The following is a 24883-nucleotide window of genomic DNA, read 5'->3' as shown; positions in this document are numbered from 1 at the left end:
TTTCTGAAAAAACAAAGTTTCGGATTCTCGGAGATAGGATTTTGAAGTCTGGATTATAAATTTAAATGACCAAAAGTTAATATCGAATAATAACAGTAATGCTCAACATAGAATAAAAAAAAAGGTTAGGAAAAATAATCGAGATTATACATGACAAAACATGCTGCAAAATTATACATCTGAAAGTCAAAAGGCAACTAACAAATTTGTTAAAAGAAAACAGTTTTAAATCTTAGTGGTATTGAAAATTCCTTAATAAACTTTAGAGACGTATTTGAGATTAAATCCTCTTTCAACTTCTCGTATTTGACATAAGAAAGAAAACTAGTTGAACAGCATTTTGAATTACGGAATAAGATGGAGCGATTCATTTTGTACTGCAGATCACTTTGAACACAATTATAATTATATAGTTTAATTTAATCATCCATACTTTATTGTTTATAAGTAATAAAAATTATGCTGAATAGCTATTATACAAAATAGGATGTATATAACTGAAATAAAGAATAAATTGTTACAGCTTTTCGCATATAATAGAAAAGGTGATCCAAGTTACAGCAATTGACTCTGCTCGCAAGGAGGTGGACACAGGCGGTAGAAATCTGCAACCATTTTATGATTATCGTTTGCTGTTGTCTGTTGCTGCTCTCGCTAGTCTCTCACACAGAAGAAATTTACTGTGCTATCAATTTTGGATCCGTACAAAATTTTAGCGAATTCTGTCATTTCATGTCGAAAGAGTTACAGTTGAAATTGATAAAAAATAAACTGAAGACCGTAGTGAAATTATTGCCGAAAATTCAGATTTGAAAAACGTACTTAAGAAGAATGAGCTTATATAAAGAAAATGAAAATCTTTAAACTGAATATGGTGAGTAAGGTAATTTTTCATATTTAACAGGTTTTTCAAAAACTGCCAAATAGTAAATAAAATATAACCAATCTTATCAAATAAAATGATTTTATAATTAAAAATATTCTAAAACTTATTATTTTAATATATGTCGTGTAATTTTAATATAATGCTTCATATTTTGAATACAATTTTACAATAAAACTTCAAAATACAGTTAATTCACGGTCAAAATCTTGAAATGACTTTAAATCAGCGATATTTTTGCCGATTACAAATCAAAGCAATAAATTCCTTGAATGAATTTAAAGTCGTAAGAAATCCGTTACTTAGATCAATAAGGATGCAGGATTAAGAAATGTTTTACTTCTGAAAACAATTCGGATTTCTTTAGAAAATGCAATATTTATTTCGAACTATACAAAATAATGTAAGTCATGCATATTTCAATTTTATGGGAAAAGAAACTTCACGAGAAGAGAGAAAAAAAAATAACATTAAAGACAAATTTAAAATAAAAGCCTTTGTTCTAGCAAGTCCCCCCCCCTGAATCTCATATCTTCTGGAGTTGGTTTTTCATTATATAACTGAGTCTATATCTTATTTATAAATTGCTTGATAATAATAATCACGACAATTTCTTGTCGCAAAACCATTCTTAATTTATTACATTTTTACGGAAAGCATACATTGGTATGTGGTAAAAGACGTTTAACACGTATTATACAAAATGGCACGTCATTCTAGAAAATCCCCCCCCCCCAAACAAACCTGAATAAAAGTAACATTTGCAACTAGGATGTACCAGAGAACAGTATTTATAGATATTAGCACCAAATATTGTATTAAACATCAAAAAATAAAATATTAATAGTTTACAACGTAAAAAATTAGTTCATTCTTTGACAAGAACTCTAAAGTGAACCGATTCCTCGTGTGATTACATCACTTTTATAACATCTTGTAAAAGAGTGAGGTCGTATATTTTTTTCTAGTTGAATCTCCAGATTTCGGTTTCTTATTTATAAAAACTAATTTGGTGGAAAAATCCAAGTAGCATCTTCCTTTTTTAAATTAAAAAATTATTAATTTTAAATAAAGTTGAAAACGTGTTTTATATTTAACTTCGTTTCATTCTTTTTTCATCACTTTATTGACTTCCCCGTTATATTATTCAACGACGATATACTCTTTCCGGATATACCTTTTGCTGGTTAATGGAAGTGATCCGTCTTGGTATTTCTGGCCAAGAAAAATTTGAGTAAACCTAATCGAATACCCTTTTGTTTTCTGATAAATAAGAAGGAAAATGGTTTTCACAAAAGGATGAACATGGCATCTTTCATTGTTATTCTTAACAAGATATTCTCGACTCCTGTTGTCATGCTTCTTCATAAATACAGCTGCGGATACATTGAGAAATAAACCAGATCAACATTCCATAATAAATGAAGGAATTGTTTAGCAGATTATTAAAATCCAGGGTAATTATTCAAGATTATGGAAGTACAATAATAAAAGAGTAATTGTAATATTATTTTAGAATATATAACCTTTAATCCAATTTTTAGCGAAAAACTATAACTCCTGTTTGGATGGATGGAGGCGAGTTTTATTTTTTAAAAGAAAAAAAATTGTTTATACAAAAGGAATGATATTAACACATTATTCGCACAAATAAATATGATACAGACCACAAAGCTGCAACAAAAATATTAGATAACAAATATAATTAAAGACAATTGAGTTGTTGCTCTTGAAAGTCTGTTCAAAAAGATTAACGTTCAATTACAAGGAGCTGTTTAAACCGGTTCCATCAAAAAGTTGAGTATTTTAGGCAGATTTTTAATAAAATTATATGAATAATGCCTATGACAACAGATTTTATTTACCATATTAGAAGTGAACAAATTGTCATACAAACTTTCTTAGAAGGATTTAGTTCAAAATATGACACTAATAATTTTGGTTTCATGTTCAGATGCAAATTCCATCTTTCCAACTCTTTCGTCTTAATAATGATCAAAAACAGATTATATTAGTCAGAAAGTCAAATCATGAAAATTCATTGTAATTTTCTATGTCAAATTATTCAAGAGAAAAAAAAATATTTGCTCCATTAACTAAATAAACCGAATTTCTTCCCAGAAATTTAGTCTTCAGTCCAATTTAAAATCCAATTATTTTTTATTTAAATGCATTAAATATTTGACTTTTACTGATAACAATCTAATTAACGTATTGCTGAATTCTATGTGAAAATTAAATGCATATCTTTATTAAAGCAAAGAAAAAAAACATCTTAGCTTAATGAGTTTCTTCTCTTAATTAACAATCGTTTTCTCCTGAAAATAAGTAGCCTCCTTTAAATAAAGTCCGATAAATTAATTGGCTTAATCTTAATTCAATATACTATTCGCGTCTCACCAATCAGCTAAGTTCTTTTAGAATGAGTTTAAACAATGTATTTTATTCATAATAAAAAATGGCTGTTAATTAGTTACAGCAGGATTAACTGAAGAGGCGGGATTATAAATTGACATGAAAAGTTCTGGAAATGCCCAAATATAAAATAAAGAATAAAAAATATTTTTAATTGGAAAAATCATCCTCCTATTAAAGAATATGAATCACATGAATTTTTTTCCGAAATTCTAATAAATAAAAAAAGGCTACTTTTTTTTTTTTTTTTTTTAACACGCTGAGAATTTCTTATAATATAGGTTCACACAACTTGCAAGGTTGGCTCTATTCAGGATGAACTTAGAAAAAATAATTTGTTTTTAACTCAGGATCTATTTTGAATTTCAGAGTGAAATTCTGAACACAAAGAAAAAAGGCGTGCCATATTGAATTATTGAAAACATTTCAATTTTTTGCATTGAAAAAATTTATAAATGACAATTATTGAGATGTTTTTATTAATTCAGTCGGTCAGTTTGTCTAGTTAGAATAAACCTGCATTTCGCTAAAAGTATTCTAAGGGTCTTCGGAACATTTTTAGTTACATATGCCGAAGTAACCACGATGCCTTATTTTCAAAGTATCAAATTCTAAGAAATGAAATGAGCGAAAATTGAAATTGCGAATCATTAACTCTTTGATGATATGCCTGCATTACAATTACAATTTGCATTTCTAAAAGCATTTAAAATGTCTGAAAATTTCTTATTAATTTTCAAATTTTGGAAGAATTCAGAAAAATATTTCAATTGAAATATTTAACTTTTCTGGGACAACAATATTTAGGTTGATTATTTTATGTTTCCTTAGCATAATAATCTTTTTTGATTATCTCTATGAAAGAATTCTTTTTCGAACGAACTTGATTCAATCAGCCATTAAATTTAGAATAAAAGCAAGAGTATTCTTTTATTGAAAATGTTTCAGGAAAATATTGTTACAAATCGGCAATACTGTTTTCCTGCTTAATCAATCTTACCACTGGAAAAAGAGATTATCCTGAGATATATTAAAAAGAGATCATGGAATCTTAATCATTGTTGAATGGATTCTAAGTCAATTATATCTGAACTTGGTAAACGTTTGGTAAAATGGCATGAATTTTGCCATTTTCGTGAGAAAAAGATAAGAATTATGAACCCATCACTACTGCGTAACCAAAATCTAAAGATTCAACTAGAAAAAACTATGACCTCACTCTTTTCCAAGATGTTATAAAAGTGATGTAATCACATAAGGAATCGGTTCTCTTTAGAGTTCTTGTCAAAGAACGAACTCTACGTTGTAAACCATTAATATTTTTATTTTCTGATGTTTAATACAATATTTGTTGCTAATATCTACGTATAAATGCTGTTCTTTGGTACACCCTGGTTACGAATGTTACTTTTACTCATGGTTTTTTGGGATGACTAGAATGACGTGTCATTTTGCATAATACACGTTAAACGTCTTTTACCATACACCAATGCATGATTTTCGTAAAAATTTAATAAATTAAGAATGGTTTTGCGAAAAAAATATCGTGATTATTATTATCAAGCAATCTTCAATATACTTAAATTACCAGTACATAAAGGAGCAAATAAGAACATTTATCGACAAACCCTGGAAGGGAATTTACATCTGTAGTACACAGCTCTTTCTGCAATCATCTGCTCACAAATAAGCCATTATATTTAGGATCACCCCTTCGCATCCAATCAGAGCTCCAGAATCAATTAAGCTAATTCATATCACATAAACGGAATCCATTATTGGAGCAAATACGCATTATGATGGACTAACATTACCTCTATTTTAGATCTACAGGTGTCGGTACTAATTCCACTATCATTTTATTCCTCAGTTTTGTAGTCTGATTATTCAAATAAAAATTTATTCATTTTATTTTAAAGGTATAGAATAAAAACTGATGACACAAATATGAACATCATAATTAAATTGCTTTATAATAATTTTATTTTGACTTATCTTTAGTATTATTTATGACCTACTTTGTCTTTGTAAGATTGCTGTGAGAATCATTTTAAGATATAATCAATCGCATTCATGTAGTACAGAAGAAGCTTTAAGACAACTAAAATTTGTACTGTTTAGCATGTACTTTCGACTCTAAAATATCTAGTTCCGATCGTCTAAACAATTCAGATCTGGTGCAGTAGGTAACGTAACTTCTTAATAAAAATCTGTTCAACCGACTTGGAGGAGAGCCTGTATTGATTTTGTTGCTTGAAGAATTTTATTGAAATATCCAATTCCCATGTCAACAACCAACAATAAACATGCATCAAATATATCACGATTTCAAAATTTCCCACTGATTTATATCCCTTTATCGAATAAATTTCAGATACAGCTTTTCATGAACCCAAATTGAAACAATTCTTGTTCTGAAAGTGACTACTCAAAAGTCTTCATTTTATCCTTGAAGTATGCTGACTATAGTAAGGATAGCACTATTGTTATTTTAAGAGTGTTCAGCTCTAAACAGTTTCTTAGAAGACATTATTATTCTATTGTTGTTACTTATGGCACTTGCCATAAATAAGCCCGCTGACGAAGTTAGCGCTTTAAGCCTAGTTTATACAGTAGCTTCTGAGGGTAAAGGCCCCTGAGCACCCGAGAGCAGAAGTCTGACTTCTAGCTCATATGAAGACACTCACACACTCGCTTGCACAACCCCTTTCTACATGGGTGGGGGGAGGGGCTCTTTTACACACCTCACAGATAGAATGCAGGGTAAGCAACAACCCTGTCCGAACCAGGATTCGAACCCAGGACGCCCAGATCACGGGGATGAAGTGGTACCCTAGGCCAGGACGCCTGCACATTATTATTCTGTTAGTACTTTCTGCTAAGATGCCTGACCAGAAATTGCTGATGTCTTTGTATCTTTTTGACATTTGTGACAATTTTTGAGCTTTCTTTTAAGAACTCATAGCGCCATCTTGAATGGTTCTATGGTTTATATTGTTAACTTTGGTCATTTTATTTAAAGGGCGTTATGAATTTCTTGGCATTTTTTTTTCAAGAATATTCTGTATGGGCTTCTTTTTGTGTGAATTCATTTCAAAGGATGCTTATATCGATATTTACTGCCATTAGAATCCTATAGTTAATTTTAGTTCTTTAATATTTGTCCTGTAAAGGAAAAACATTTTAATTGATTGAATATTTCACCAGCAGATAATCTCTATAAAACGTTATTTGGTCTTTATTCTCTTAGCTTCCATCCCTTTAAAATAATTTTAACTTTCCTTTTTTATTTAAAAAAAAAAATCTGCATTCATAAAAATTTGTCAATTACAGAAAAAGATCAATTTTATGAAAAAAAATAATTCTTTTAGAGCGTTACAATATGTAAAGTCATCCTGTGAATAACAATTTGAGATTATTGATAAACTTTAGTTCACTCATTTAATTCAACACCATTATAATAGTTTTCATGAACTAGTTAATATGGCTTGAATTAATCAGCTTTCTAACCACATATAATTTGAATTTAGCTTTTATAATAGTTGATCTGATGTTATTAATACAAAATCAATGGAAATTATCAAATCTTTATCAATTAAAAATGTATTATTAATTGACATCTACATCTACGACCCATTTTAAAATATTCAGTTGTAATTATTATACATGTAATATCTATAAGTTTTCAGCTGCGTTTAGACGACCAACATTTATTAGCGATATGAAAATATCAAGAGCACTTTCTCAAACTTCTTACCTCATACATTTGTACCAAATGAAACATCAATAAAATGCATTTTACATCAAAATAAAAATTGTAACAAGAATCATACGACTGCAATAAAATAGTTTTACGAGAAATAATAATGTGACTTCACATTTATAAAGTCCATTGGACACAAGATACATTGGTAAATTAAATTCAAAGTATTAATTATTTAATTTATTTTACAAAAAGCTAAAAAAAATTGCAAATTTCTTTTTTTGTTTATTTTTAATTACTTTAAGAATATTTGTTTTTACATATTTATCCGATGTTTAAAATGCAATAAAAAATCGCAAAAACAATTAAAAATATTTAAAGTTTAATAATCTTATTCAACTTCAAATAAGTCAACCATCTAACTCTCCGACCCGCCCTAAGGCACACGGATTTAAACCATAAAACTGAATGACCGGACCGCCGCAACAGCAATTGGCGGGAACTGTGGTTGAGTCCTAAGGGCCGTCACCGGCCACGGTACAACCCTCCCCGAAGGAAGTACGTCCCGTCATCGATGGGAGGAGCCAGATCCCCCACCTATTAGTGTACCCTCCAGGGTGGCGAGATCCAACCACCAAGCCGGAAGCATCTCATCCTCATTTCGAGGTGCCCCCCCGAGGGTCCAACTTCAAATAAATATTCTATATTCCACTCACTTCTAATGAAGAATGCCGAAACTTTCATATATCAAAAAATGACATTCGTAGAACTAACAAAGCGTACAATATCGTACCTCTCGGTAAAATTTACATTCATTTGAGAGTAACTACAGATTATTCCACCCACAGATGCCATAATGAAAAGAGGTATAAATCTACGGATCGCAAAATGAAGCGTTTTCAAATTGATTAATTTTTTGAATCTGAAGAATTTCTTTTGATTACACGATACAAACTTCATTTTGCAATACCTTATTCTAGTAAACTGCGGTGATGGTTTCATGTGCACACATTTAGAAACATTTGACTCGCTTAAGCTGTGATGATGGACGAAGAGAATATTTTCGTTTGTAGATTAACATTTTTACTACACCAGATAGTCCACACAATATATCAAATGTAACTTTATTTTACACCAGTTATAAAAGTCTGATGAATTAAGGATTCAAAACTCACCTATCAAAAGTCAAAAACATACTTTCAAGATTGCAAGGACATAATTGCTGATTTTTTTTCCGTTTCTTTTTTCTATCTAATACATTTGGCAAATGGCCATATACTCTACATTTAACATTGTTAAGCATTGGTGAAAAATGGCTAACTCACTTTATGTTTGTGAATTTGTTTATATATATGTGAATATATATTCATAAGTATGAATTCATAAGTATAAATATTTACCCCCATTGACTTTCCGTATAAAGCTTATTTTAGTGAATTTGAATGATTGTATATTCATCTAGTTTTCATTTTTTAAAATATTTTACTACTTTAATGGTGCGAATTTTTTCTATATAAATAGACATTTGTATTTGCGTATAAAATCTGATAAGCTCTGAAGTTGCGTACATTTCTCGATATTTAACTATATATATATATATTTTAAATCGCCAGAGCATTTTACCTCTATGGAACCATTTTGATGCTAGACATGCACAGAAGCATGCGGTGTGGAAACTGAAATTTTGAAGTCTGCGCGTCACTGTTTATTAAATTCCACAATTAAGAATCATTAAATTTTTACTACAAATGCAGTTTTACTTCACAATTTAGGTTTTTTATTTGATATTTTTGTTTATGCCCTTATATTATTACTTGCAATTTTGCGGTATCTTGGTTTTGGTATCACAATTGATGGCAATTGAATTATTACTGCATATTCTTTTATATTTCGTGCTATTCTCGCCCAAACGAATATCTATGCATATGCACAAAGAATAATTTTTAAAATTATGTATAAGATTTATTAGCCTCAAAATGTTTAGTTGCGAGTATTTGGTGCACCAACTGCATTGTAGATGTGGAAGACAGTGTCCCTATTATTTCACTGCAGTATAACTATCTGGATATTTATTTTTAAGCATTAAATTAGCATTTAAATATCGCCAAGTAATAAAAAAGCCCCATATTATATAATAGAATTACTGTTTATAAAATTTGTGGATGTGTCCACAATCCATTGGCATAAGAAGTTCGTTACTTTCAACTCTTTATTTATAAATTACTAAAATGATTAACTAATATTTTTATTAATATAAGAAAGGAAAACATACTGAATATTTTGGAGTAATGAAACATTAAAATAAGAAAAAAATTATATCCGAGAGAAACATTTAACATTTGGCACTCGGAGAAGTAATTCCATGCATAAATATTCACCTAACACAAGAAATTATTGCTCTGAAAAATAAATATATATAATCATTTTAAGTTAAATTTGATATAGTATATTCTTAATACTATATCTTCTTACCACACTTTAAATATTTTTAATAATAAAATAAATAAAACTTCATGCTGTTGCACCTGCTTGAGTACTACCGGAGAAGAATCCGAATGCAAAGAGTAAATTTGAAAATCAGTTTGCAATATTTTAAAATGAGAGCCTACTTACCCGTTCTACTATAATTTAGACCATGCATTTCTTGATTTTCAAACTGAATCATTGAGATATGTATGATTTCAAAGTAATTAATGCCTGCCAACTTGGTGAGGATTTCTTCCTATTCAGTACAGCACTTTATGCACAGTTTATATAATATGTTAGACTCTTGTTAACCTCCTGGTAAGGGATAACAGACAAAAATATTTAAAAGATAAAACTTCAATCAATTTTCATGATGTTAGATTGAATATATATAATCTTAATAGTATTTTGGAGTCACAATCAAAAATTTTGAAACCAAGCATGGGCGTTTCACTTATTCAACTGACTGTTTACCTAATAATTTGATTGATTGTTTGTTTTAAATTTATGGTGTTGCCATTAGGCTTTGAATTATATAATAATTTAACGTCAGTTTAATTTTATAATAAGAATTATAGTTTCTGAATTTAGTTATATTATCTTTTTACACTATAATGACGTGTCTGACACGAGCATTCAATTCTTGAATTTTGGTATTTAAATCTGAAATTAAATGAAAGAATTACATAACTTAAAACAAAACTTATTATCTTAAGTGACGTTTATATTATTATAAGGATTCGAAAACAATAAATATCCCATATATAATGTGTCATCTAATTAGAAGCATGAATAAATTCATAGTTGAAGTAGTTAATGTCCAGATAAATTCAATGCAGTAGTTAAAGTATTTATAGAGTTATTTTACAATGGACTTTACAATTAGGAACTACAATCTGATTACGAGAACTGGTTTAGTTCAGTTTAGTTATATTAATGTTCCATTTTACAGCAACACTAGGGCTATTTTTGGGGGGGGGGGCATCTCGTAATTTTGAACGGCGGTCAGATGACGAGGACGACACCTGAGTTGGCACCCTCCTCTCCACACCACACCAGCGGGAAGACGTTTGGTCCAGACGTTTAACGTGCATCAGAGACGCTTACACAGCGATTCTTCAGTAGAATCGGGCCTCGAACCTGAAACCCCCGGATTCCGAAGCCGAGACACCACAGGCCCCCGCTGCCACCTACGAGAACTGACATACCATTCCAAAAACATTGGCAACACACTAGAGGGAGGGCAACCCCCAAGGATTTAACGTATGCCAATCCCGTTTAGAAACCATTTTTTTGGGGGGCGAGGGTCAAATCTTGAACCTCCAATCGTGATGCGCTGGCCTTACCATGGCTTCTCAATTTTCGATGTTATCTTCTTGTTGCAAGATCCCGGCTTGTGAGCCGTAGGGTTTCCGGTTCGAGACCCGATTCCACCGATGAACCGTCGTGTAAGGGGGGTCTGTTGCACGTTAAATCCGTCATGCCAAACGTCCTCCCGCTGGTGTGGTATGGTGTGGAGAGGGGGTGCCAGTTCAGGTGTCATTCTCGTCATCTGATCGTGGTTCAAAATTACGAGGTACGTCCCCAAATAGCCCTAGTGTTGCTTTACAACGGGGCGTTAATATAACTAAACTAAACTAAAAAACTTCTTGTTGCAACTGACCACTCCGCCACCACGGAACGAGGCAGTATTGACAGGATTTATTGTGGCCAAATTTTCGATGTTACCGTCGGAAAACAGAATAAAACAAAAGATTATTTAAAATTTAAAAAAAAATCTTTAGTGGTAATTATAATTTGGATATTTTAAAGGATATATATTGCTGACAATAAAAATATTTCCTTTTTAAAGGATATTTACTGATGCTATTTAAAAATCTTTAATTTTAAAGCATACTTATTATGTTATATAAAAACTTTAGTTCATAGCATTATTGAACGATTACGTTTTATTGCAATTTAAAAATAATATTTATAAACGAAAAAATTCGAAAAACAAAAAGAAAAGTTTTTTTTTTTTTTTAAAAAAAAGAAAAAACAGTGACATTTAGAATATTTTATTCCAATACACATAAACATTTAACACAGAATACATATATACTTGAATGCGTTTATACAATAATAAATTTGCATAAGCTCTCATCCATAAATCTTGGTTAAGAGAAATTCGCTAATTCGTGCATTCTTTTGTCACAGTGGGACACGGTGCTGGTGAATTTGCAGAGATAAGATGTGCCTGCGTTACACGGTCTTCTGTTCTTCTTGATGCACTGACACGTGAAAGTATTCTTGAACTCCTTTCGAAACTTTCCTGTAAAATAAGATTGCAGAATAATAATATTAAGGTGTACGTACACACCAAAAGATTTTTTTTAAATTTTAAATTTAAAAATCCAGTTTTTTCACAGTAGGTCATTAATATATGTTTAAACTCATTTCTGTGAATAAAAACCATATTACACTAATTATTAATGAATTAAATAATATTTAATGAGCTGATTAGCCTATTTTTTGAAACATGATATCTTAAATTCTAATTTGTACAGACACATAATTCTAGTTGGAAATGATGCCTAATATTAGTCTTCATGTTGCCTGCCTGAATCAAGTTATAAAAATATATGGTTTTTTTAACAATTTTTTCATCAACGATGAATAGAGAAAGCGAGATTTTTTCTGTAATTTTAATCTTTAAATGGCTATTAAAAATTTATTTCTATCAATATAACTTTGATTGAGGTACAAAACATCCGCTATTTTATACATATTATTTTGATATATAAATAACTGCATTTGGTTCATTTCTTGTTGAGTTATGATTGTTTGAATGAAGCAACGTAGTGCAAAAATATCATTCTTCATAAAATGAGTTTTAAAAAAACCGTAACTAGAGATTTTAATGAAAGCACCTCAAGAAAATAATTATAACTCGAGAAATATTTCGAATATTGACAACATCTTGGTATCTTTTGAAAGCTAAAGGATCAGAGAACATTATTAAGCAATAAAAAAAATATTCGATATTTTGAACGATTTTCGAAGTGTGTACGTACACCTTAATAACATTAGAATTGAAATATAACACGATAGTGAATGATGACCTTTAAAATTTTTTGAAAAAATCTTTTCATGTTTCCTGAGCTTTCTCAAATGAAATATTTATTCAAATTATTCACGGAAATTGACAAACGTTCAATGAATGAATCCAACCTCAGTATTTAAATGTTATTTCACAGAGAAATAAAGTATAAGAATTCTGTGAAGAATAAATTAGAGCAATTTCGAGAAGTGTTACAATCAAGTGACTGTACATCTTAAGCAAGGACTACTATAGCAAAAAAGACTTTTTTAAATACAAAATGTTTTCTACCTTATTTTTATTGAGATACATATGGAATGCATTCAAAATTTTCATAAAATATTTTAGCATATTTATTATTTATAGAAATTATTTATATCAATATAAATATTTAGAAAATGGGTATAATTTTTAAATAATTTTAGAATTTTATAATTATTTGTCACGGAATTATTCTGTTTATATTTCCTGAAATACTTCTTTTTATACATTTTTCAAATAAAGTAAAGAAGAAATAATATTTCAGCAAAAATGTGTGAATTAAAAATTATTCACATAATAAAAGATGAATGATTAAAATTTCAAAATCTTATATTTTTTTGTTTTAAAAATATGAATTGATTCATCCTTGTAAACAATTATGCTTTTGAGATATTTCTATTTTCTGATTCAGAATATTTTACTCCTGATGTTTTAATACGTAAAATGATACACTATTAATATAAGACTCAATAATACTGACAATACAAAGTTTTACTGTGATATAATTGTCATGCATTATCAAGTGAGTTGTCAGCTCTTCTGCTAAATTAATTCAACATCTTAATATAAAAGATGAGAGGAAATATTTTTCAGTCACATCAAAGTATAAATTAATATCATACTCCATTTTCATGCAAGTTACGCTTTATGTGCTTTATATAAAGAATTTTTCAGAAGTCTTTAACATATTAAGTACTTATTTGAAAATTACTTATTTATTTTTCCACGGTTTTCTGGAACAAAAAAGCATTTATGTATATTTTTATTGAATATCAATATTCTTAATAAACTGCTCAATGCAACATAAAAATCCTTCCCTTATGCATGCATCAAAAAGGAAATGAACACTATTTCAAAATATTTGAACTGTACATATATTTACCATTCATGATGTTGTAAATGACGGGGTTGACAGCACTGTTAGCATAGCACAACCAGTGAGAAATGAGAGACGCAACAGTTGTTGCTGGAGTTTGCGGCAATCCTACTGTGTACCTGTAGAGTCAAAATAATAATCCATTATATACTTACAGTGTGAAATCAGCATTAGAATCGAATCGAACAGAATAGGGTTATTAAGAATTTTTAAATAAATAGATTAATGACACCACATTAAACCTCCATTTCTAAAGGTCATGTGGTCCCTTTCTGCTTTGATATGGATGTAGGTGGACTTTATTAAAAGACAAAATAGAAAGACAGGAAAGAAAAATTACGCTGGAATGAATTGTAATGAAACATACAAATCATAAAATGCAAATACATATAACAGAACAAAAAAATGATAGAAATTAGAATGAAAAATATCTGGAGTACTGGATATAAAAGTAGCTGGATGAAGGAGCATGATAATGTACTGTATGAGTGAAAAAATAAGGCAATTATAAAAAATAGGTACTGGAGGAGGCCCAAGGATATATTTTGAATGAAATGCGAGGAGTATTAAACTATTATTCGGAAAAATTTTAGGGTTAATCTAATTGGAATAATTATCCATGATCAATTAGAAATTTAAGCATTTTTACACTTCTTTTTTGCAAATATGAATTATTAAGGACTCTTCAGTACCAAAGAATTTCTAGCAAAGGCGAAGGTATTTTGAGCTGCCATGAAAGAGTTAAAGGACAGGGTATCGTATGGATGGGATTGCCGAATTCCCACAAGAGCAGTCATCCTCTAAGAAGTGGAAACGGTGAAGAAAAGAAGAAAATAGGCTCCATTCTGTGATAAACAAGATTACCTCGGGAGTGCAAGAGAGTGGTTGGAAAAAGAACATTAGATGGAAAATTAGATTTTAAAAGTACATCTGCCAAAGAAAAGTAAGACAACATTTCGAAATTTTTGGAAGACCATTATTTGGAGAAGGCGTATATCTACAAAAGATATCAGCAGATGTGTACTATTTATGACACGCCATTGCCATTTTATTATTTATTATTTTTGATTAAGACTTTTTTTAATTATAAAAGAAACTCAAGATTACAAAATTTTGAAGGCAGGAGCATTTAACTAGAATAGTTTAAATTTGTGAAAGTAAAAAGTAGGTAAATTTGATTCTGAAAATAAAATCTATGAAGAATTTAGTTACTAAAATTAAAGGAAGTTTAAAAAAGAGTTTTTTTTAATTATTATTAAAGTTTGGGGATTTAGAAAATTTGGAAGACAAATTACTTTTATTTTTTAATGTCAAGAAAATTTTTAATTTCTTTCATGATTAGAAGATAATTAGGTGAAACAATAAATGTACGTGAAATATTTAGCTCACACTATGTATGCAAGCAACACTGAGCATTTACAGAACAGAACGCCGTCTCATGCCCCCGTATCCGTGACCATTCTGGTCACTGAACGGTTTGGTAGGCATGTTACGGGAATACTGAGCATTTACAAGTACATTTAAACACAAAATAGGTTGGAAATATAAAAAATGGAAAAAAAATTACAGAAAAATAAAGAGAAGTGAAAACCTAAAGTCGTGTTAAAAATCATGAGAAAGAAGAACAAAGTTTTTTTTAAATTAAAATCAATCTTAATAATAAAACGAATTTATTTCCTTTGGTTTTTTTTAAAATCAAATTCTTTTTTCCCTAAGCTTAAAAGCATAAATTCAGTTTAACAGCAGATAATCAAAATAAGAAATTGGACCACTACAAAAAAGTAATGAAAATCTTTTTTGCAAACTTTAATACATTTTATTACATGTTTAGAAATTACCAATCATAATTTGTAATTTTTCTTCGAAATTTCATATTATTTTCATACATTTTAATATCTTAAAAAGCTAAATTTCCTTTCAGTTAATATATAGCTGCAAATGATTTTCCATTTAAATTCCAACATGTAACGCCAAACCATTTATCTATGACTAATTAATGCAAGTTGCATTAAGGATTCAATGCAGTTAAAAGCAATACTTCATCAGAGATCTATATTTTTTTATTAATTATCAACGATCAGAAAATAAACTCAAATAGTGAAGAATAACGTTAGACATAAATTTTATGAATTCTTGAGGACAAAAATTTTAGTAAACTTTCTTTTCAAATAAAAAATTTGATGAGAAAAATTCCCGTTAAGAACATTTTTAGGATGAAATGTTTCACTTGTGCAACATTATTTCTATTGCATGTTTATTTCATAACGGCCGGTGTGGTTAATAAACTATACAAAATATTTATAAAATATATCTGTTATTGTCAGAAGTACCTTAAGACGTTGATTAAATGCACAGGGAGATAACAAAGGCTGAACATAACAACTACAGCCATGAGCATTTTGGAGGCCTTACGGCGAGATCTTATTTGTCCCTCGCAATTTGTTGAAGTAGTTCTGACAGCACCAGCACGTCCGGGAATTTTGTTGCCGCCTATGAAGGAAAAAAATGTTAATTAAATATTGAAATCAGTGTGATAGTTTTATGGAAATGTTTATGTCCCATAGATGTACAATGGAAAAGTTTGTAATAAATATAATAATAATTTAGTTCAAACATAATATTTGTTACAATTTAGAAAGGAAAAAAACCTCATTAAACTATCTATATCACTCAAAATGAGAGAATCCAGAAAGTTAAGAGATGTATTAACAATTTTTTTTGGGTAAATTGCATTTTTTTTATTAATAACGAATTTTATTCAATAATATATTTACAATATTATTAGATAATGATTATTTCTATTTTTCGAGTAGTTCCTTCATTCTACTTTCAGACATATAATGCCCTGGATTATCTTTAAAAAAACTTAAAATGTTGTTTGTAAGTTGATTCCTTTTTAGCGACGTTTTACTTTTGCAACGAGAAGAACTCTTGACAATCTTAAGATTTTATTTTAGGTTTTTTATACAGGGTAGGACAAAACTTTATTTCCTGATTCCAAAAATTTCCTTTATGTTGTCAAACAGTGTGAACTTTTGAAAAAGAATTGAGTTGTGGTAGTTTCAAGTTTCATTTCAGAACTTATGAAGGATGGAATAAAATATATCTGCTATACTCCAACAACTCCCACTGTTTGGCGAAATACATGTAATCTTCTTGCCTTATCCTAATGAAAGACTACATTTTTACGATTGGCAAATTTTGAGACTACAGATCAATTATTTGCTTCAAACTGTGCAGCTGAGTATGATATTTAACCGATTTAATCGCTTGCTTAGGAGGTAAAAACAACAACGCTCTTCCGACCCTTCTAGCATTGCAGAATAATTTCTAGGATTATATAATAGTTTATAAGGTGGTTGACTGCAGTTCATTGAAATAACTCTATGACCTTTCTTTCACATTCGTAATCTAGCTATTTGGTTTTGAAACAAAACAAAACAAACAAAAATCGAAACAATCTTAGGTCTAGTTAAAAAAATACGAATAAGGGCTAAAATATTTCATTTAGAATCGTAAACAAGTTTTTAAACTTTAATGACATATTTTCTAATTTAAAGTTCAAAGAAACATATAATTAAAATGCATATGAGGAATTTCTGATCAAATCGAATATCGTACTTAATTTCACTGCCGATTTCGATTGCTTATGTTATGGGAAATGTGGTTTGGGCCAAAATTGCACTAACTGTGAAATACTTTAAGCTCATGTTTAATTAATTAATTTGACGCATATAAAATTAAAATATAGGTTAAAAGAACTAAAATTATAAAAAAATATTCTTAAATTAATAAAAACTAGGTTAGCATTATCAATATAATTATTAATTATAATGCCATCATTTAGTTTAAAAATATTTCGAAAATTCTCTTTTCGTATCCAAGTGACCTTAAATTAGGTTACTACAAATCTAATCATTTAGCAAATTCTTATTGTGTTCTAATACTTACATTTTCTAGACAAATGATGATTTGTCTCTGATGCTCCAGGTATATTCTTGTTCCACAAAACTCGAGTAATCTGATAGTAGGTGAAAGCCATGAGGGTGAATGGTGCCACGTACAATATCAGGATGAGAAACAGCTGGTATACCCTGGTGCTTGTCTCACTCCAGGTGTGAGTGCAATCAGTGAGGTAGGTGGTGTCCACTGGCAGGGTCCTCATAGTGTCCAAAACGATGGCCTCCGGGAGGCCGATGAAACCAGAGATGAGCCAAATGAGCAGAATTGAGGTTTTGGCTCGAGAGGCTGTGCTTTTAAAACTGAGGGGATGGCAGATGGCGTACCAACGATCCACCGAAATAAAGGTGAGGGTCAAGACAGAAACACCAACGGAAACATTCTGGAAGAGAACGGTTTCTGAATTATTTGTATAAACATAGGGGAATTATTTGTAAGATAAGATAGAATAAAATTACTATTCTCTTTTTATACAATTAAATATCCATTTGCATGCAGTCATCTTATTTCTTTTTTAATGCTATTTTATGATTAAAGTTTTTGTAATTAGGTGAAAAGACAATAAAGACGAAAACAATGGTGTGCGTTACTTTGAAACCCTTTTTTCTCTTATTTCAATTGCCCTCAACGTAAGGTCAAATTATTTTTGCAATAAAAATTAATCTTGCTTAATTGGGTCTCGAAGGGATATGGCAATGCTGCTATTGTTCCAACTTCATATATTCTATATGAATTTCCCAATGTAATAAGAAATTTAATTTTAGCATTAATCCTGAAAGATTATAAACTTAAAAAATTGAATCTAGGAAGCTTGCTTATTATTATTATTAACTTAAAACATTGAATTTAGAGAAATTAAAAAGCTTTCCATGAGACTTAGGGAACTCAAATACAGCTATTTCCTTATCGAGTTTTAGTCGTGTTCTGAATACAAATGTAACCGAATCTTCACTGACAAATATGATTTTAAGCATTTTCTCTGATTGACAAATATATAAGTGACAATCTTTTAGAAGAAATTTGAAAAAAAAAAAATGTAGATATTCAATATTTGCAAGACACTTTTGATTCATATACTCTATATTTTAAAGCTTCTCCTAATAGATTAACGAAAGCTAAATTTTGACCATTTATAATGCAGAAAAATTTCTAGGAAAGAAAAGTTCCTTTGAATTTGATCATAAAAAAAGAATAAGTTTCATTCCTAAATACAAATAAATCATTTTCTAACTCAATTACATCAATAGATGTACATGTATTTTTTTCGTAATTATACTGTCATCTATGCCTTTAGCATTTATTTAATTTGTATTAGGATCGTTTCATATTTATAAATATTATGGAATTTCAGATATTAATCATTAAATAATAGATGATAAACTTATTGTGGGAACTAAAAAAACATTGATTTATGAAGATTCCATTCACTTTAAGGCAGAAAATTAGGCTACTTCAAAATGATATATTTTCAGCCAAACACAATTGTTTCTTTTTAGTCCTCTTATGTGCAATAAATAAATTTCATTTATTGAAGTTATTTACAAATAATATATAACAAAATGTCTGTTATAGATATATCTGGTATGTTTTTTTATGGAGTTTGTTGAGAAAATATATCCTCAAATTCATTCTATTTTTACCTTTTTCTTTCGTTCCTTCATTTCTTAAGATTTTAAAAAAGTGTTCCAAAATATCTAAGTCGGACATTTCTCTTGAAAGCAGCCAGTGTTTCTTTTTTATATTTCAGTTCAGGCTCAATTTAATTTGAGAGTCCATGATGCGTCATTCAAGATTTAATTTCATTGATATGACAAAGTAAATAAAATCAATTTTCTAGAAATTCTTATTTTTATTTTACGCATTTGAGAAATAAAATCTTTCGCGCACTTAATACTAAATTGAATTCTCACCATCGCCATTTTTTCACCGATGCTTTTAAATGAAAAATTGCAGCATTCTTTAAAAATGAAATAATAGAAAAATTCAACTTTTTTTAAGTATAAAATTTAGAAAAAAGGTCAGAAAATTGGATTAATAAAACTTCTTTCTTTTCAAATAAAGGTGCTTTTCTTTAAAAGGTGATGAGGTCATATAAAACACACTATTTTATTGGGCTTTTTTTGTATTGTAAGTCCGAATGTTCTTTTTAAGAGTCAGTTTCTTCTGAAACTAAAACCTCTTAGGGAATTGAAGTCCACTTAGCTTCCTTTTAATCTTTTCCATTTAATCTTATTTATTTTTTATATCCTACATGCAAACAATAAGCAAACATTGAAAGATTCATTGAGTGGAATGAATGTGTCTTATCTCTCTCTCTTATCCCCTGCTGATTCAACTTATTTCATTTACAAATATATTAATTATTCACGATATGTTAATTATTTTTACTTTGAAGATATTTAAAAAAAAAAGTAAAAATATACTTAAACATCAGAATGCAGCATAATTTTTTAAGTTAAAGTCATTATGATTTTAGATTTACAATAGGGTGTATAAAATTAACTTTAACAATTAATGTTAAAATTTTTGTTTCAATAGTTAGGATTTTAAATTGTAGAAATGCATAGTTAATGTAAGTGGCATACAGAGAATTTGTTATCCTAAACTATTAATTATTCACGATATGTTAATTATTTTTACTTTGAAGATATTTAAAAAAAAAGTAAAAATATACTTAAACATCAGAATGCAGCATAATTTTTTAAGTTAAAGTCATTATGATTTTAGATTTACAATAGGGTGTATAAAATTATTTTTAACAATTAATGTTAAAATTTTTGTTTCAATAGTTAGGATTTTAAATTGTAGAAATGCATAGTTAATGTAAGTGGCATACAGAGAATTTGTTATCCTAAACTATTAATTATTCACGATATGTTAATTATTTTTACTTTGAAGATATTTAAAAAAAAAAGTAAAAATATACTTAAACATCAGAATGCAGCATAATTTTTTAAGTTAAAGTCATTATGATTTTAGATTTACAATAGGGTGTATAAAATTAACTTTAACAATTAATGTTAAAATTTTTGTTTCAATAGTTAGGATTTTAAATTGTAGAAATGCATAGTTAATGTAAGTGGCATACAGAGAATTTGTTATCCTAAACTATTAATTATTCACGATATGTTAATTATTTTTACTTTGAAGATATTTAAAAAAAAAAGTAAAAATATACTTAAACATCAGAATGCAGCATAATTTTTTAAGTTAAAGTCATTATGATTTTAGATTTACAATAGGGTGTATAAAATTAACTTTAACAATTAATGTTAAAATTTTTGTTTCAATAGTTAGGATTTTAAATTGTAGAAATGCATAGTTAATGTAAGTGGCATACAGAGAATTTGTTATCCTAAACTATTAATTATTCACGATATGTTAATTATTTTTACTTTGAAGATATTTAAAAAAAAAAGTAAAAATATACTTAAACATCAGAATGCAGCATAATTTTTTAAGTTAAAGTCATTATGATTTTAGATTTACAATAGGGTGTATAAAATTAACTTTAACAATTAATGTTAAAATTTTTGTTTCAATAGTTAGGATTTTAAATTGTAGAAATGCATAGTTAATGTAAGTGGCATACAGAGAATTTGTTATCCTAAACTATTAATTATTCACGATATGTTAATTATTTTTACTTTGAAGATATTTAAAAAAAAAAGTAAAAATATACTTAAACATCAGAATGCAGCATAATTTTTTAAGTTAAAGTCATTATGATTTTAGATTTACAATAGGGTGTATAAAATTAACTTTAACAATTAATGTTAAAATTTTTGTTTCAATAGTTAGGATTTTAAATTGTAGAAATGCATAGTTAATGTAAGTGGCATACAGAGAATTTGTTATCCTAAACTATTAATTATTCACGATATGTTAATTATTTTTACTTTGAAGATATTTAAAAAAAAAAGTAAAAATATACTTAAACATCAGAATGCAGCATAATTTTTTAAGTTAAAGTCATTATGATTTTAGATTTACAATAGGGTGTATAAAATTAACTTTAACAATTAATGTTAAAATTTTTGTTTCAATAGTTAGGATTTTAAATTGTAGAAATGCATAGTTAATGTAAGTGGCATACAGAGAATTTGTTATCCTAAACTATTAATTATTCACGATATGTTAATTATTTTTACTTTGAAGATATTTAAAAAAAAAAGTAAAAATATACTTAAACATCAGAATGCAGCATAATTTTTTAAGTTAAAGTCATTATGATTTTAGATTTACAATAGGGTGTATAAAATTAACTTTAACAATTAATGTTAAAATTTTTGTTTCAATAGTTAGGATTTTAAATTGTAGAAATGCATAGTTAATGTAAGTGGCATACAGAGAATTTGTTATCCTAAACTATTAATTATTCACGATATGTTAATTATTTTTACTTTGAAGATATTTAAAAAAAAAAAGTAAAAATATACTTAAACATCAGAATGCAGCATAATTTTTTAAGTTAAAGTCATTATGATTTTAGATTTACAATAGGGTGTATAAAATTAACTTTAACAATTAATGTTAAAATTTTTGTTTCAATAGTTAGGATTTTAAATTGTAGAAATGCATAGTTAATGTAAGTGGCATACAGAGAATTTGTTATCCTAAACTATTAATTATTCACGATATGTTAATTATTTTTACTTTGAAGATATTTAAAAAAAAAAGTAAAAATATACTTAAACATCAGAATGCAGCATAATTTTTTAAGTTAAAGTCATTATGATTTTAGATTTACAATAGGGTGTATAAAATTAACTTTAACAATTAATGTTAAAATTTTTGTTTCAATAGTTAGGATTTTAAATTGTAGAAATGCATAGTTAATGTAAGTGGCATACAGAGAATTTGTTATCCTAAACTATTAATTATTCACGATATGTTAATTATTTTTACTTTGAAGATATTTAAAAAAAAAAAAGTAAAAATATACTTAAACATCAGAATGCAGCATAATTTTTTAAGTTAAAGTCATTATGATTTTAGATTTACAATAGGGTGTATAAAATTAACTTTAACAATTAATGTTAAAATTTTTGTTTCAATAGTTAGGATTTTAAATTGTAGAAATGCATAGTTAATGTAAGTGGCATACAGAGAATTTGTTATCCTAAACTATTAATTATTCACGATATGTTAATTATTTTTACTTTGAAGATATTTAAAAAAAAAAAAGTAAAAATATACTTAAACATCAGAATGCAGCATAATTTTTTAAGTTAAAGTCATTATGATTTTAGATTTACTATAGGGTGTATAAAATTAACTTTAACAATTAATGTTAAAATTTTTGTTTCAATAGTTAGGATTTTAAATTGTAGAAATGCATAGTTAATGTAAGTGGCATACAGAGAATTTGTTATCCTAAACTATTAATTATTCACGATATGTTAATTATTTTTACTTTGAAGATATTTAAAAAAAAAAGTAAAAATATACTTAAACATCAGAATGCAGCATAATTTTTTAAGTTAAAGTCATTATGATTTTAGATTTACAATAGGGTGTATAAAATTAACTTTAACAATTAATGTTAAAATTTTTGTTTCAATAGTTAGGATTTTAAATTGTAGAAATGCATAGTTAATGTAAGTGGCATACAGAGAATTTGTTATCCTAAACTATTTCACTTTTTGATGAAATTTAAAATTATATTTGTTTAATAACAATTTTGAATTAACATGAATGTTTCGGATTATCAAACCAAAATCTAACCTGGGGAATATTTATTAGGATGAGTAGAAAAACGCTTTTGTTGAAATTTATTTGGTTCCTGCTAAAACAGATGAAGCAATTAAGTATCGCAATCCTATTACTACTGATCCTGCCAAACCCAGCCGTGCAAGTTCTATACTAATGGGCTGAATAAGTTCCATACAAGAGCAAAGAGAGGGCATCTTTACATAATAGTTTGACTTACATCCTTCATACATTGCTTGAAACAGAAATCGGCCTTAAAATAACCTTTTAGAATTAAACTTTTAAGGCCGAATTCGGCCGGTTTAGTAGTGAGAGGGTTCAGGAATTTTTTCTATATATTTTTAAGATTTTTCATCACTTGTATAACATTGAGAATATAGGCAGCAAGAGATTAGAAAACCTCAAGTGAAAAAGTCATATAAGCCAACTACTTGAAATATTAATTATCAAAAGCCTCAAATAAATAAATCAAGTATAGAAAATAAGTAAAATATTAGTTATAACGTTGAGAATTTCCGCAATAAATGATGCATGGAATTAAGAAGCCTGCGATTCAAATATACAAAGCATGTGAAATATGCCATATCATGTTTAAAGAGGCATTGCGTAGACAAATAATTAATAATTATCTTTTGTTGCTTGTAACATAATTTCAGCCATATTCATGATAATGTTTGTGACAATTAAGACGTATAATTTCTAGTTTTTAAACATTCTTTTTTTTAATCCATAGAATCTCTCAGGTTTCATTTGAGCAAAGTTTAAAATTACGAGATCTATCCCAAAAAAGCCCTCATGGTTTTTCTAAATTCAACAATATTGTTACAAATCTGTAATTCTGCTACCCGGCACGAATAGTGTCATCCTGGGAAAACCGTTAAAACCCTTTGTAAGATCCGCCCTGTGCGTCAATGACCTGAGAGTTTGGCGATCATTTGGCGACTTGGCGATAAATTTGGAGAGTTTGGCGACTAAATGGATCATATTGGAAAGTTCGAGAAGTTTCACGATCCATCCAGTAGGAACAGAAATACACACAGATACGCCCTCATTGGTCTGAAGATTCTAGCCCCGCTTCCCGGAACTATAAAGGATGGGCACTCTGAAGCTGAAGAAGAAGTTGTGTGGATCGTCAGAAGTCGTGGGTATCGTCAAAAGAAGTTGTGTGTGACAGGAGTCGGAGTCGCCGACAAGTAAAGAAACTGGAGGATTAGACAGCAAGAAAGCTGCTGAACTATAGAGATTAAATGCGTTACGTTATTATGATTGATCGACGGTATTTTGTTGTAGAAAATTTTTTGTAACAATATTCTAGTTAAACGTCTAACGTGTGAAATTCATTGTATTTTGAAAAAAAAAATCTGAACATGCACAAAAACACGAAAGAACTTTTTACATTATAACATAAAATAATAATTACTTTATTTAGATACTTTCATATTCGAGAAAAAAAATTATTAACCTCATAACTAATCAAGTTATGTTCAATGAAAAGTAAAAATAATAGCTATTTTATTGTTTGTCATG

The 24883-nt window shown here is 28.4% G+C and overlaps 1 protein-coding gene across 1 annotated transcript in view; it reads right to left on the bottom strand.

Moving 5' to 3' along the window:
• Positions 1 to 11593: 11593 nt before the first annotated feature.
• The window catches only part of LOC129963254 (orexin receptor type 2-like), a 182528-nt gene continuing 169238 nt past the window's right edge, over positions 11594 to 24883 (bottom strand). Inside the window, exons 5-8 of the mRNA XM_056077491.1 lie at positions 17636 to 18026; positions 16015 to 16174; positions 13691 to 13803; positions 11594 to 11778 (exon numbers count right to left, since the gene is read on the bottom strand). Of these exons, the coding sequence (XP_055933466.1) occupies positions 11624 to 11778; positions 13691 to 13803; positions 16015 to 16174; positions 17636 to 18026 (819 nt within the window). The 3' untranslated portion in view covers positions 11594 to 11623. The remainder of the gene's footprint in view (positions 11779 to 13690; positions 13804 to 16014; positions 16175 to 17635; positions 18027 to 24883) is intronic.

Source organism: Argiope bruennichi, chromosome 3 (genome assembly GCF_947563725.1).
Source record: "Argiope bruennichi chromosome 3, qqArgBrue1.1, whole genome shotgun sequence".
In the NCBI taxonomy this organism is placed as follows: Eukaryota; Metazoa; Arthropoda; class Arachnida; order Araneae; family Araneidae; genus Argiope; species Argiope bruennichi.
Note: the sequence above shows the minus strand (reverse complement) of the source record. Positions and strands in the feature narration are given on the sequence as shown.